This window comes from Aotus nancymaae, unplaced genomic scaffold (genome assembly GCF_030222135.1).
Source record: "Aotus nancymaae isolate 86718 unplaced genomic scaffold, 86718_ANA_hifiasm-v0.15.2.pri h1tg000029l, whole genome shotgun sequence".
NCBI classification, from domain to species: Eukaryota; Metazoa; Chordata; class Mammalia; order Primates; family Aotidae; genus Aotus; species Aotus nancymaae.
The window spans coordinates 46568795-46581323 of record NW_026988442.1 but is presented as its reverse complement, the minus strand read 5'-3'; the positions used below and the strand labels follow the sequence as shown (position 1 = coordinate 46581323).

At 35.0% G+C, this 12529-nt stretch overlaps 1 protein-coding gene across 3 annotated transcripts in view; it reads right to left on the bottom strand.

Moving 5' to 3' along the window:
• TTC21B (tetratricopeptide repeat domain 21B) overlaps positions 1 to 12529 on the bottom strand; it is a 77022-nt gene that overhangs the window by 45115 nt on the left and 19378 nt on the right. For all 3 annotated transcript variants that reach the window (XM_012440567.2, XM_064382650.1, XM_012440569.3), the window contains exons 8-12: positions 11449 to 11547; positions 9844 to 10036; positions 9320 to 9417; positions 8802 to 9002; positions 4351 to 4480 (exon numbers count right to left, since the gene is read on the bottom strand). In XM_012440567.2, coding sequence (XP_012295990.2) covers positions 4351 to 4480; positions 8802 to 9002; positions 9320 to 9417; positions 9844 to 10036; positions 11449 to 11547 — 721 coding nt within the window. The remainder of the gene's footprint in view (positions 1 to 4350; positions 4481 to 8801; positions 9003 to 9319; positions 9418 to 9843; positions 10037 to 11448; positions 11548 to 12529) is intronic.

Below are 12529 nucleotides of genomic sequence, written 5' to 3'. Positions count from 1 at the left end.
GCATTGATTCGAAGTCTTAGAAGTTTCTCATGATGCAACCCACATTGATCTGAACTTAATCACCTCATAAACTGGCCTTAAAAAGGTGTAAGTAGGCCAATTCCCCATTCAATCTTGCTAGGAGAATGGGGGAAGAAAAGATCCTAAATGATTTTCTGTTCAATTATGCCCTTCAACCTCACCTGACGCCTCAGTCAACAAAATAAGGCTCAATTTGTAATAGAAATGCACTGAGATAGAAAATGTTCTTCTCAGAGACAGAGGACTAATAAAAAAAAAAACTGGCTGAGATGGCACAATGACTTACTAAACATAGCATCAAAATTTGGCAATCAACCATCAAGCATAATTAACAATGTTAGATTCTTTATTTATTGTGCTACAATCCAACACTCAAAACTGTGCAGGTATAAAAAAAAAAAAAAGAAAAGTTAGGCATAATAAATTTGTGGGAAAATTCTTTTAGGAAGGAGAAAGATTGAGGCCATAACTTGAAGAAAGAGATCGCACTAACAGGAGAAAGCGCATAGAGAGTTAAGGTTTGCAACTAAGAAACTGAAGCTGTATGAGTAACAAAAAGGAGAATCTTTGTTTCTTTTAAGGGTAGAGGATGGATACATAGGGTAGCATCAGAAGGCTACTAAATATTTAAAAATGAGAAGTGGGTCATTACTGTTGAGGAAAATAGGCAACATCACCAGAGATCAACACGGACATCACATTCTAAGAGCAGTCCAATTTCCCTTGAGTGAAACTGAAAGACATTTCAGTCCTGTGTATTTGTTTGTGTCAGAGTTCTGTGTAATAAAGCATTTGGCTTGTGTTTATCTTGGGTTCCTGGAGGGAGCCTCTAACTCTTCCCTCCTGTTAGGAATATCTGTGTTATTCATTATGGGCCCTGATAGTTTATCCTAATGAGAAGACTCATGGTGCACTCCTAGATAGTTTATGCTAAATATATAACTTGGAATGGGGATTGGCTGTGCCAGAAAGACCCACCGAGTGATTAGAGGGTTGGAGTTTAGAGCCACACTGTCAGTCTGTGGGGTACTGGAGATTGAATTCAATCACATGGCTGATGATTTAATCCATGCCTACGTAATGAAATCCCAATAAAAGCTATGGACACCAACCTTGGTGAGCTTTCCTGGTTGCTAATACTGATTGTCACACATTGACATGTCAGGAAGATGATGTCTCCTGACTCTAGGGAGAGGACAACAGAAGCTTTACATTTGAGACCCTATCAGACCTCATGCCGTGCATCTCTCCCTGCTGCTGATCTGGGTTAATACCTTGTTGCTATAAGAAAACCGTAATTTCAAATCTAGTGTTTTGAGTTCTGTGATTCATTCTAGCAAATTACTGAAACTGAGGGGCCCCTAAATTTGCAGCCAGCTGGTCAAAAGCACAGGAGGCTCTAGGAATGCCCAAATCTGTGGCTAGCCTCTGAAGTGAGGGCAGTTTTATGGAGGACTGCACCCTTAACCTGTGATGTTCGGCCCAACTCCAGCTACTTGGTGTCAGAAGTCATTGCAGTTAGCAGTTTAGCAAGACTACTGCTTAGACACATGCTAGCAGCAGTATTTCACATGGTTTAAGGCTGCTCTTCCTTTTTTTTTTTTTTTTTGGTCGTTAGAAATTTTCTTATTTTTTATTTCAATGGGTTTTTGGGGAAGAGGTGGTGTTTGCTTACATGACTGTTATTTAGTGGTGATTTCTGAAATTCTGGTGCACTCATCACACAAGCACTGTACCCAGTGTATAGTCTTTTATCCCTCCCTCACTCTCTTCCTACCCTTTTCTCTGACTCCCCGAAGTCCACTGTATCATTCTTAGGTAAGGTTATCCTTAAAAATGGGGTTAATATAAGAAATTTTCATTACTAGAGACTTTAACAATTAAGTATTTCTAGATTGTGACTTGTTCATATAAGTTTTCATAACATATAATAATTACTTAATAAATTAATTATAGGAATCAAAGTCCCAGTCTAATTATTTAGGTGATACCCCTTCCAATTGGGAGAAAAGTTGAAGTATCATGTGGCTTAATAGTACAATTCAATCGGAAAGTATTAGTGTCACTTCTTACAACTGAAATATTTTAGAGGTACAACAAGCCTCTAGCATTGACATCTGCATTTTTTTTTAACAGCTAAAACAGAAGTCCATAATTTCCACAATCTATAAGGAATCCAAACTAATCATACAGAATAAAAAAATCCCTTTAAAAAGTGGGCAAATGACATGAATATACGCTTCTCAAAAAAAGATACAAACGGCCAAGAAACATTTTAAAAAGGCTCAACATCACTGATCATGAGGGAAATGTAAATTAAAACTACAGTTAGGTACCTCCTTACCACAGCCAGAATAGTCACTATTAAAAAGTCAAAAAAAAAAAAAAAAAAAAAACGTTGGCATGGATGTGGTGAAATGGAACACTTACACACTGCTGGTGGGAATTTAAATTAATACAACCTCTTTGGAAAGTAGTACGAAGATTTCTCAAAGAACTAAAAGTAGATTACCATTCAATCCAGCAATTCCATTACTAGATATCTACCCAAAGGAAAAGAAGTTATTACATCAAAAAGTCACCTGCACATGTATGTTTATTGCAGTACAATTTATAATTGCAAAGATAAGGAACCAACATAAGTGCCCATCAACCAATGAGTGGATAAAGAAACTGTGGTATATATACACCATTGAATACTGTTCAGCTAGCCGGTACGGTGGCTCACGTCTGTAATCCCAGCACTTTGGGAGGCCGAGGCAGGTGATCACGAGGTCAGGAGTTCGAGACCAACCTGATCAACATGGTGAAACCTCGTCTGTACTAAAAATACAAAAATTAGCCAAGCGTGGTGACACGCACCTGTAATCCCAGCTACTCAGGAGGCTGAGGCAGGAGAATCGCTTGAACCTGGGAGGTGGAGTTACAGTGGGCCAAGATCGTGCCACTGTACTCCAGCCTGGCGACAGAGTAAGACTCTGTCTCAAAAAAAAAAATACTACTCAGCTGTAAAAAAAAAAAAAAAAAAGAATGAAATAATGTGTTTTATAGCAACTTGAATGGAATTGGAGGCCATTACTCTAAATGAAGTAACTCAGGAATGGAAAACCAAATACCCTATGTCCCAACCCTATGGGATAAAGGCAGAGTGATATAGTAGACTTTGGAGACTCAGAAGAGAGAGGATGGGATGAGAGTGTGGGATAGAAAGCTTCATATTGGGTATAATGTACACTACTTGGGTGATGAGTACACTAAAATTTCAGACTTTGGCACTATACATACAATTCATCCATGTAATCAAAAAGTGTTTGTTTGTACCCAACATAAATAAAAAATTGAAATAAAAAATAAAGAAAACAGAGGTCCAAAGAAGCAGTAAAGGCAATCTCATCACTCCATCATAATACAGGACATAACTACTTATGAAAATACCTTTAAGTTGGTTTCTGCTCTTACAGTTTTACAAACTTTATTTTTTTATATAGCATTCCATTGGCAAAGGTACGTACAGACAAGCATGATATAATGGTCCTTTCTTTTTTTTTGAGACAGGGTCTCACTCCTGTTGCCCAGGCTGCAGTGCAGTGGTGTGATCCTGGCTCACTGCAGCCTCAACCTCCCTGGGCTCAGGTGATTCTCCCATTTCAGCCTCCTGAGTAGCTGGGACTATAGGCACATGCCACCAAGCCCAGCTAATTTTGTATTTTTTTGTAGAGATGGGGTTTCACCATTTTGCTCAGGCTCGTCATGAATTCGCAGGCTCAAGTAATCTGCTAGCTTTGGCCTCTCAAAGTGCTGGGATTACAGGTGTGAGCCACTGTGCCCAGCCATGATGGTCTATTTTTATGTGTAAAATCATATATTTGCCTGTGTCTTAGAAAACTAAGGTTGTAACTGAGTTGATTTTATTTTAAGCTATACATAACCATTCACAGAAACTAAACAGGAATTACTCAATACTTTTCAGTAGGGCCTGAAATCTGGCAAATGTTGCACTTGGCAAATGTTGCCAGTAAGAACATAACTATGGATTAATGACTGTAAATTCACATTGGCATTCTCCAGTAATTTCTGACAGACTTTTTTTTTTTTAAATGGTACAATTGCATTTTCCCAGCAATTCCCAGCAAGCCACAAAAGTTTATAGTAATTTTTAAAGGATTAAACAATAAGTTATGCAATTCTATCTTGAATTAGAATTACTAAACTATGCATATACAAAATGTACATTTTATGTGACTATTCTCCATACACAGAGTGCTTATTTATACTTGTTTTTATCAACATCAGAATAAAAAGGTTAAAAGTTTTTGAGGTATACTCTACCTGACAAATATTTCACTTTTGCTATGAGGAAGACAGTTTGCAGAAGACCTGGTACGGTTCTTACTACAGTCTCCAGGACTGAGACACAACGCCTGAGAAGTGGACAAAGAGGTTGCCCAGGACTTGCAGGCTAAACAAAACAAATCAGCACATCATTTTATAAGTGTAAAATAATATTTAGCTAAAAACAAACATACATCAATTTTAGTATAACTAACAAAACTATACACATTTTTCTAAAATGTCTTTGATTTCACTTATTTCATAATACCTTTACTATGACTTAACTAATTTATTTCCCTTGAATCTATGAACAGACAATGCAAATAAGGGCTCTTGTTCAGCAAAATAATTATGCAACTAGTATACAATTACTAAGTTGATAACATATCGAGTATATGTGTTCAAAAGTTTTATCAGAGAAATATATGTTAAAGGAAAGATAACTAAGAGTTTCTTGCTAGAACCGACAGAGTCAAGGCAGTAAGTGTTCAAATTCTAGATCTGTCTTGTGATTTGCTCAATTCAATTACTTTCACTATCCCCTAGAGTACTGAAAAGCCAGTTGTTAAACAATTCAGATTTTCCCCCAGTGGTAAACAGAAGGCAGAACACTGACTATGCTGAACTAAATGTCTCATTTTACATTTTACATTCCCCACTCTTCTGCCTGGCATGCTTTAGAGCCTCAAACTTTTCCTTTCTATTAATAGTGAGTATGATAATTAAATTGATACTAGAATACTGCTTTATTCTTTCCACAGTGAAAAGAATCTTATGTTTATAATGGCTGTCTTATTAATGAAGATCTTATTCTTATAATTGCTGTCTACCAAACCAATCTTTATCCAATGGTCATCCAATCACAATTTATTAATGTGATATCAGAATTTAAATATAAAATGTTCATTCCTCCTACTTTGCCTTACTGAGCCTGTTTCTTTATATGAGGATGATCCTCTCTACCCCTCGCCCCCTAACACATAAAGATCTTTAACTGGACTGTGCCCTCTTATAGAAAATCACTCCTATAATGAGCCATTATTACCAACAAGAAAGTGCTACAACTTACTTTTTTGACACACATAATATATAAGCTCAAAAAAACAGAGTATGACTACTATTGCCTAGAATACTTCAACCTCTTTAAATTCTTCACATATAATCTATATAATAAAATTTAGCTCTGTATAATACTTATACAGTTCTACTGGTATTTTCATATTTAGTTTTGCTTCTTTTATAGGCCTAAGGGTTTTTATGTGTCTTGAAGATCAGATTTTTATGCTTCTTTGCATAGTACTAGATACAGAGCAAACAGTTTAAAAATACGTATCTTTTTTCAGCCTAAAAATAGTGAAAGTGTAAATGGTGGTGAGGTTCTGATAGTGTTCTTTGTCACCTGCTAAAAATGAGTTATTGAGAACAACCATTATTTTTACTGCAAACAATTTCAATGTGCAATCACAGAAAAAATAGTTATGCAGACAATCTTTAAGATATTATTTGTTCAATTAAAATTCTAAACAAAACTATGTTTATAAAAGGGTCAAGGAAGTAGGAACAGAACTGAGGAGACAATTCTGCTTTTCTGGTATTTACCTACGAAAACAATATCACATATGCTAATTACTTTCTATCATGCTGGTAAAGAAAAACAGAATTTCCTGGTAAAGGAAAATAGGATGTCTTATTGAACTAGAGACCCAACTACCACTTAATGCATTATTTCTTGTTCTGTCTACAGTTAATTCTCAGGACATCTTACAGAGAAATCCATTAAAACACTGAGTTAAAATGTTGACTTGGATCATGCTGGAAGCCCTCTGGTGACTCCCTGTTGTACTCAGAATTAAGCCAAAGGAGTTATAACAACCACTGTGGCCTTATGAGGACTGGTCTCCTGTGGGATGACCTCATCTCTGACTACTCTCCTCCTCCTCACCCTGCCCCAGCCACTTTTATCTCCCTGTGTCCCTTTGGGCTACTGAACCAGCTGCTCCCATTGTCTGAAACACTCTACCATATTTTCATATGTTCTGTGATGGTTAATACTGTCAACTTGGTTATACTGAAGGATGCAAAGTCTTGATCCTGGGTGTTTCTGTGAGGATGAGTGTGAGGATGTTGCCAAAGGAGATTAATATTTGAGTCAGTGGGCTAAGAAAGGCAGACCCACCCTTAATTTGGGTGGGTATCATCTAATCAGCTGCCAGCATGGCCAGAATACAAAGCAGGCAGAAAAACATGAAAAGACTAGACTGGCTTAGTCTCCCAGCCTGCATCTTTCTCTCAGGCTGGATGCTTCCTGCCCTCAAACATTGGACTCCAAGTTCTTCAGCTTTGGGACTCAGACTGGCTTCTTTGCTCCTCAGCTTGCAGACAGCCTATTGTGGGACCTTGTAATCATGTGATCTGCCCCTCTAGAGAAGCCTAAAACACGTTCCCTTTCAAGTCTTTGTTCAGATCTCATCCTCTTCATGAGGCCTATCCTGACCAATGTATCTAAAAATCACCATCACCCCATCATGTTTCATTATTTTCTCTTGTCATTTTCTAATCATAGTATATAATTGACCTAATTATAGTATCTATCTCCTCTTGTTGGAATATATGCCTCAGGGGAAAAGAATATAGTTTGTTTTACATGGGTATTTCTCCAGCTCCAAGTAGAGTGCTAGGTACTCTATAAATATTTGTAGAATGAATCCTGAATACTAGATTAATACTGAAAAAAGAGTATTCCAACTTCCAAGCAAGTGTAAATGGATCATGATTGGGGAGTCTGAGGTCAATCCCAGGTACAATTGTATGAGTGTTTATTTTAAAAAATAAATAGTAATGAAAGCCTAGAAAATGATCGAAAAGGCTGTATGGGTTCCCAACGGGAAGGTCATTTTCCTTATTCCCCATGTTAACACAGTTACTAAAGCTGTAGATTAGGGAGAATGCTAAGAAGTTTGCTTCTAGCAATGGAGTGTTTGATAGCACCTGCCCTGATATCCCCATGTTGAATGTGAGCTGAATATAATAAAGTTAGGATATCTGTATCTGCTTACTATCTGTAATAAGAGTGCTGACTAATAAATCCACATCAATTTGGAAAGAACTCTCTGGTAGTACAACATAGGGTTCCAGTCTCAGCTCTACTCAAAACTGGTTTTTTTTTTTTTTTTTTGAGACAGAGTTTCACTCTCATTACCCAGGCTGGAGTGCAATGGCGCGATCTCAGCTCACCGCAACCTCCGCCTCCTGGGTTCAGGCAATTCTCCTGCCTCAGCCTCCTGAGTAGCTGGGATTACAGGCACATGCCACCATGCCCAGCTAATTTTTCGTATTTTTAGTAGAGATGGGGTTTCACCATGTTGACCAGGATGGTCTCGATCTCTTGACCTTGTGATCCACCCTCCTCGGCCTCCTAAAGTGCTAGGATTACAGGCGTGAGCCACCACGCCCGGCGATTCAAAACTGTTAATGCTTGGAAGAGAACATTATGGTAATAGTTATCTCAGAGCTAGATAAAGCAGATGATAGATGACAGTAAGGATCCATCTAAAATAGGTGACAATCATGATTCACAAGGAATATAATACTATGGAATTATGAGATGAATCTGAAAAGATAAAATTTCACAGTCCAAAGGTACAAGTAACAGACCAAAAGTCTTTGATTAACTCTTAATTCAATAGACGTCATTAATGTAATATGATTTATAAAAAGGAAGTTGGATGGACTTACAGAACAAGGGAGGAAAAGGTCTACTCTAGTTCTTTCAGGTCAAATCCACATTTGGAATAATGAGCTTAATGAGAAGCACAGACAAAATAAAGCAGCCAGAATTCTCAAAACTATGTCATACAGAAAAATAAATGGCTGGAAAACTGGAGTTGTTTAGCAGAACATGAAAACTAATTGCCAATATCTGAAGGTTTGTTTCATGAATGAGGAATGATCCTTGCTCTAAGCAACTAGACTTGCTCTATGTCACTCTAGGGAGCAGAAGGGAAAGTAAGGAAAGTAAATGGTCCTTTTTTCTTTTTAAACACAAAGCAGAATTTGATTTAACACAGGAAACACAGGCTAACAATCATAGTTATATGATAAGAACTTCATTTTCGAGTTTGCCCAGACACGGGATAGGCACTTGACGGTGATGTTACAGACTGGATGCAAATATAAGGTAGGTGTCTGAATTAGATGACTTTTAATATCTCTTTAAAGTGAAGATTTTAAGATTTTATGAAATACAAATGAATATTTGCGAACCAATATTTTCAGTAGTTCACAACAATCGTTATTAAAAATAGTCTGATTAAAAGCGATTTCAACTAACATAGATACAAATACTGACATTTTAAGATGCTTATATAGTCTAATGCATCAAAGAAAAAAGTTCTCTCATAAAACATCATGTAAATGCATTCTTGAAAGTAAGTTCCATAATTACTTACTTGCATTGGACAGATGCTCAGATATTCCGTAACAATTTCTAACAAGAAATCAGGATTTAGCTTTTCAAAGTATTGTATGCCTAGAGGTGAATCTTCTAATTGTGAAAAATGAGTGTCCAGGACATCATTTAAAATATTAATCACTTCTTCTTGTCGCTTATTTTTCTTCATGGCAAGAATGGCATGTAAATAGATTAATTCCTAGAAAATAAGTAGTTTTCATAAATTATCCCATTTAGTTATAAAGCCATTTATTTCTGCTTAGATTTCAAATGCATTTAATGTGCTACTGATAGGTAATTATTTGTTCAAATTTAAGTATCAGCTTGAATAGATTTTAGAATCATTCCAAAGAATAAAGTTTGGTTTTGTATGAAGGCAAATTAATAAATGCAATTACATGTTAAAATTAGTGTACACTAGCGCTTTCCAGCCATTACAAAACAGTAAGACTGATTTAAAATTTCTTATTTTATAAACAGCCAGCATCTACCATCTGATAAAATAAAATACTGTACCGCAGATTTTCCAATGGACTGCTGAATTTCATTTAAAAATTCTAGCTGCTGATCTGCATCTTGTAATTGACCTTCTATTAACTGACACTGGATAAATCCTGAAATCAAACAGGAGAAAGACAGTCAAAGTCCACACTAATTTAGGCATGCATTCTCCAAGCTAACATAACGTTAATAAAACAGGCTTACCCCCATCACAATACTTAAAAGTTTTCGATTAAAAACAACAGAAAGAAAATGAAGAGTGAAAGTAAATAAAATGGGTAGCCTTGAACTTTATAAAATCATTTACTGAAGAATTCACAATTTATAGGAATCACCTTGTAAAAATCTATTCTCTCAAGATATTATTTGTGAATTAAAAATTTTATTTTAAAAGACATAGGACTTTTTCTAGTGTGGGCAGTAGAGAACAATTTAAGTTTAGAAAACAACAAAATACATTTGTACTTCTTTAATGGCAAGTTAAAAGCAATTACTACTTGTATCTATGTTATAAACATTTAAGAAAACAGTTGTCATACCAACTAGTGCAGGCACACTAGTCTCATCAAGTGTCATGGCAGTCTTATACCACTTCAGTGCCTCTTTAACTCTTCCTTGTAAAATCATTTGGTATCCAAGTTCTGTAGCAAATTCTGACTGCTGAGGGTTTAAACTAAAAGCTCTCTCAAGTAACGTTTGAATTTTTTGAAGAATGAGTTGACTACGTCCACACTAAAAAGAAAAAATAAATTAAGTATGATTTCGAAGTCAAACATTTCTACCGAGACAGAAAGATTATTTTTTCTAAATATATATATTATTTGTACTTCACAGGAGTGGCAAAAAAAGAAAAATATTAATAATTAAGGAAAAATAAAACTTTTCTATTAACTATCTAGACAATGCATCAAGAAAGAGTTTATATTCTATCAGAACTTATATATCCTAATAGGGTGCTTTTACAAAATAACCAGTATGAAAAGTATACTTCTAATGATGTCACTGCACAAACATAATGTTTTGAACTTCTTTTCCAAGCTGTTCCATGATTGTGTTACAGATTGAACAAGAAAACCATTATTTTAAGGCTACATTTGTATGTGTGTATGTGTGTGAGTGTGTGTATAACATATGTATGTTTTTTTCTTACTGAATAAAAACTAGGACTAGGATCTGTTTTCTCTCTAAACACTAGTTGTGTCACCAATGAGAATATTTTAAAAGATGGTGCCTCAGAATCTTCTTGAAAAAATTTCAAGAAATAGCAGTGTTATTAGAATAAGTAAATAACTTTTCAAGACAAGACTTTTAAGAGTAAAATACTTATTCAAATGTTTGAACATATAATTTTTATAAACTTAGTAAAAAACTAATCAAAATAATGTGTGTAGCAATATGTAAGCTAAAAAGGTAAATACCCTTCTTAATTCAAACTTTCATTATAGCAGGGAGTTTTCTTCCTCCAAAGTTTACACAATCTGCTATCTTTGTTTTTAAATAAGAAAATTCAGTATATTCATGTCACTTAATATCCTTGATATTTTTCTTTCAACTTTATGCTTGCTAATTATTTTAACCTTCGTATGTGTATCTTTTCCGCTATTTTTTGCTAGTTTAATTACCTTTTCAATATTCTCATTTCCATATTGATTTCAATATTCTACTGTATTTTTCTATTTCATTCTTGATTACCTTCCTTTTACTGGGAGCTTTTAAAACCATTTCTTTCCTAATGTCAAAAAAAAAAATAAGATACCAACCAACCATTTCCTCTACCAAAATGGTCTTTTATACATTTTAAAACTTTTTTAAAAAAAGAGTTTTAAAAAATAAACGCTAAGAGCAATCCTGGTCATAAATCTTATGCTCTAATGAAAATAAAGCACCTTCTATTTCCTTTGCCTGGAAGGCACTTCGTTACGCTTAAAAGATCAATACGTGGCATTTTCTCCATGCAGCCTCCATCAGGGCTTCTTATAGTTAGAAACCACATCTCCTCTGAACTGCCATTCTTAGGAATATACCATATATTTAAATACATATTTGTACTCTAGGCCATATGCACTTCCCTGCCTCCACCTTTTCCACTTATTTTATGTCCTAATGTAGATAACAGAGCTTTGGTACATAGTAGGTACTCTTACAGTTCTGCTGAAGGCGAGGGTAATGTTATAGAAAAGTTGAGCATTCTGCGGTTCCATGGCATTCAATGCATTTGCCAGGTTTTCCAGCTTAGTGGAAGCCTAAAACAAAAGTGACTGGTATTAATTTTAAAATACACTAAGAAAAAACAACATAATACATGCACATATACACTAACAAAGTATAACACAACTAGTATTTTAAAAGACATTTGCTTTTATAGATTCCTCCTACTTCAATGGATGGTTACGCGTTATACAACATATTTCAGGTTCTAACAAATATAATTACAAATACATTTTAGAATGTGTTTCTTTAATACTTGTTATTGAATGGAAACCTTTGAATAGGTAAAGACGCCCATAATCATTAACTGTACATGCCCAGCTCCCCCTCCAATAGTTAATTCATGACACAAATGAGATACAAATAATAATGTATTTATGAATCATATGAGATCAGTCCTTGAATTACCTATATAAACTAGTTTCTAGTCAAAACATTTTTTAGAATAGAAAAATCATTACAGTACTTAGAGTTAGTAATTTCAATGCCTGGAAAATTTACTGAAGATTTACCCCTACTAAGATTCTCCTAGTATTTACTGAAGTATCTATTAGGCACTGTCACATTAACCAATTTAACCACACTAAACACAACACAAATCTACTACATGTTATACTATTTCTTTCAGATTACAGTTTAGCACTCCATGATCCAATCTACAGTCAATGTGTTTACTACTACAGAAACAGATGTACTTGATTTATAAGGTACAATGAGATTTTATCCTAAGCCCATTTAACTTTTGCAAATTCAGTTAAATTGTAAATATACTATAAATTACATTTTGCATACATATGCTTTCATATCTAGTGTCACTGGTTACATTAATCATATATATCACTACACATGAGTTTCATACAGAAAACCATATATCCTATGATTAATGATTTAAGGGATTTTCAAGGGTAATTTTACCTGTGTAATATTTTTACTTTACAAATAGGTTTCAGAAGCTGACCTCCTTGTTAAGGAATAGTCTAGTAATCAACTAACAACTACCATGATATACATTCTAAA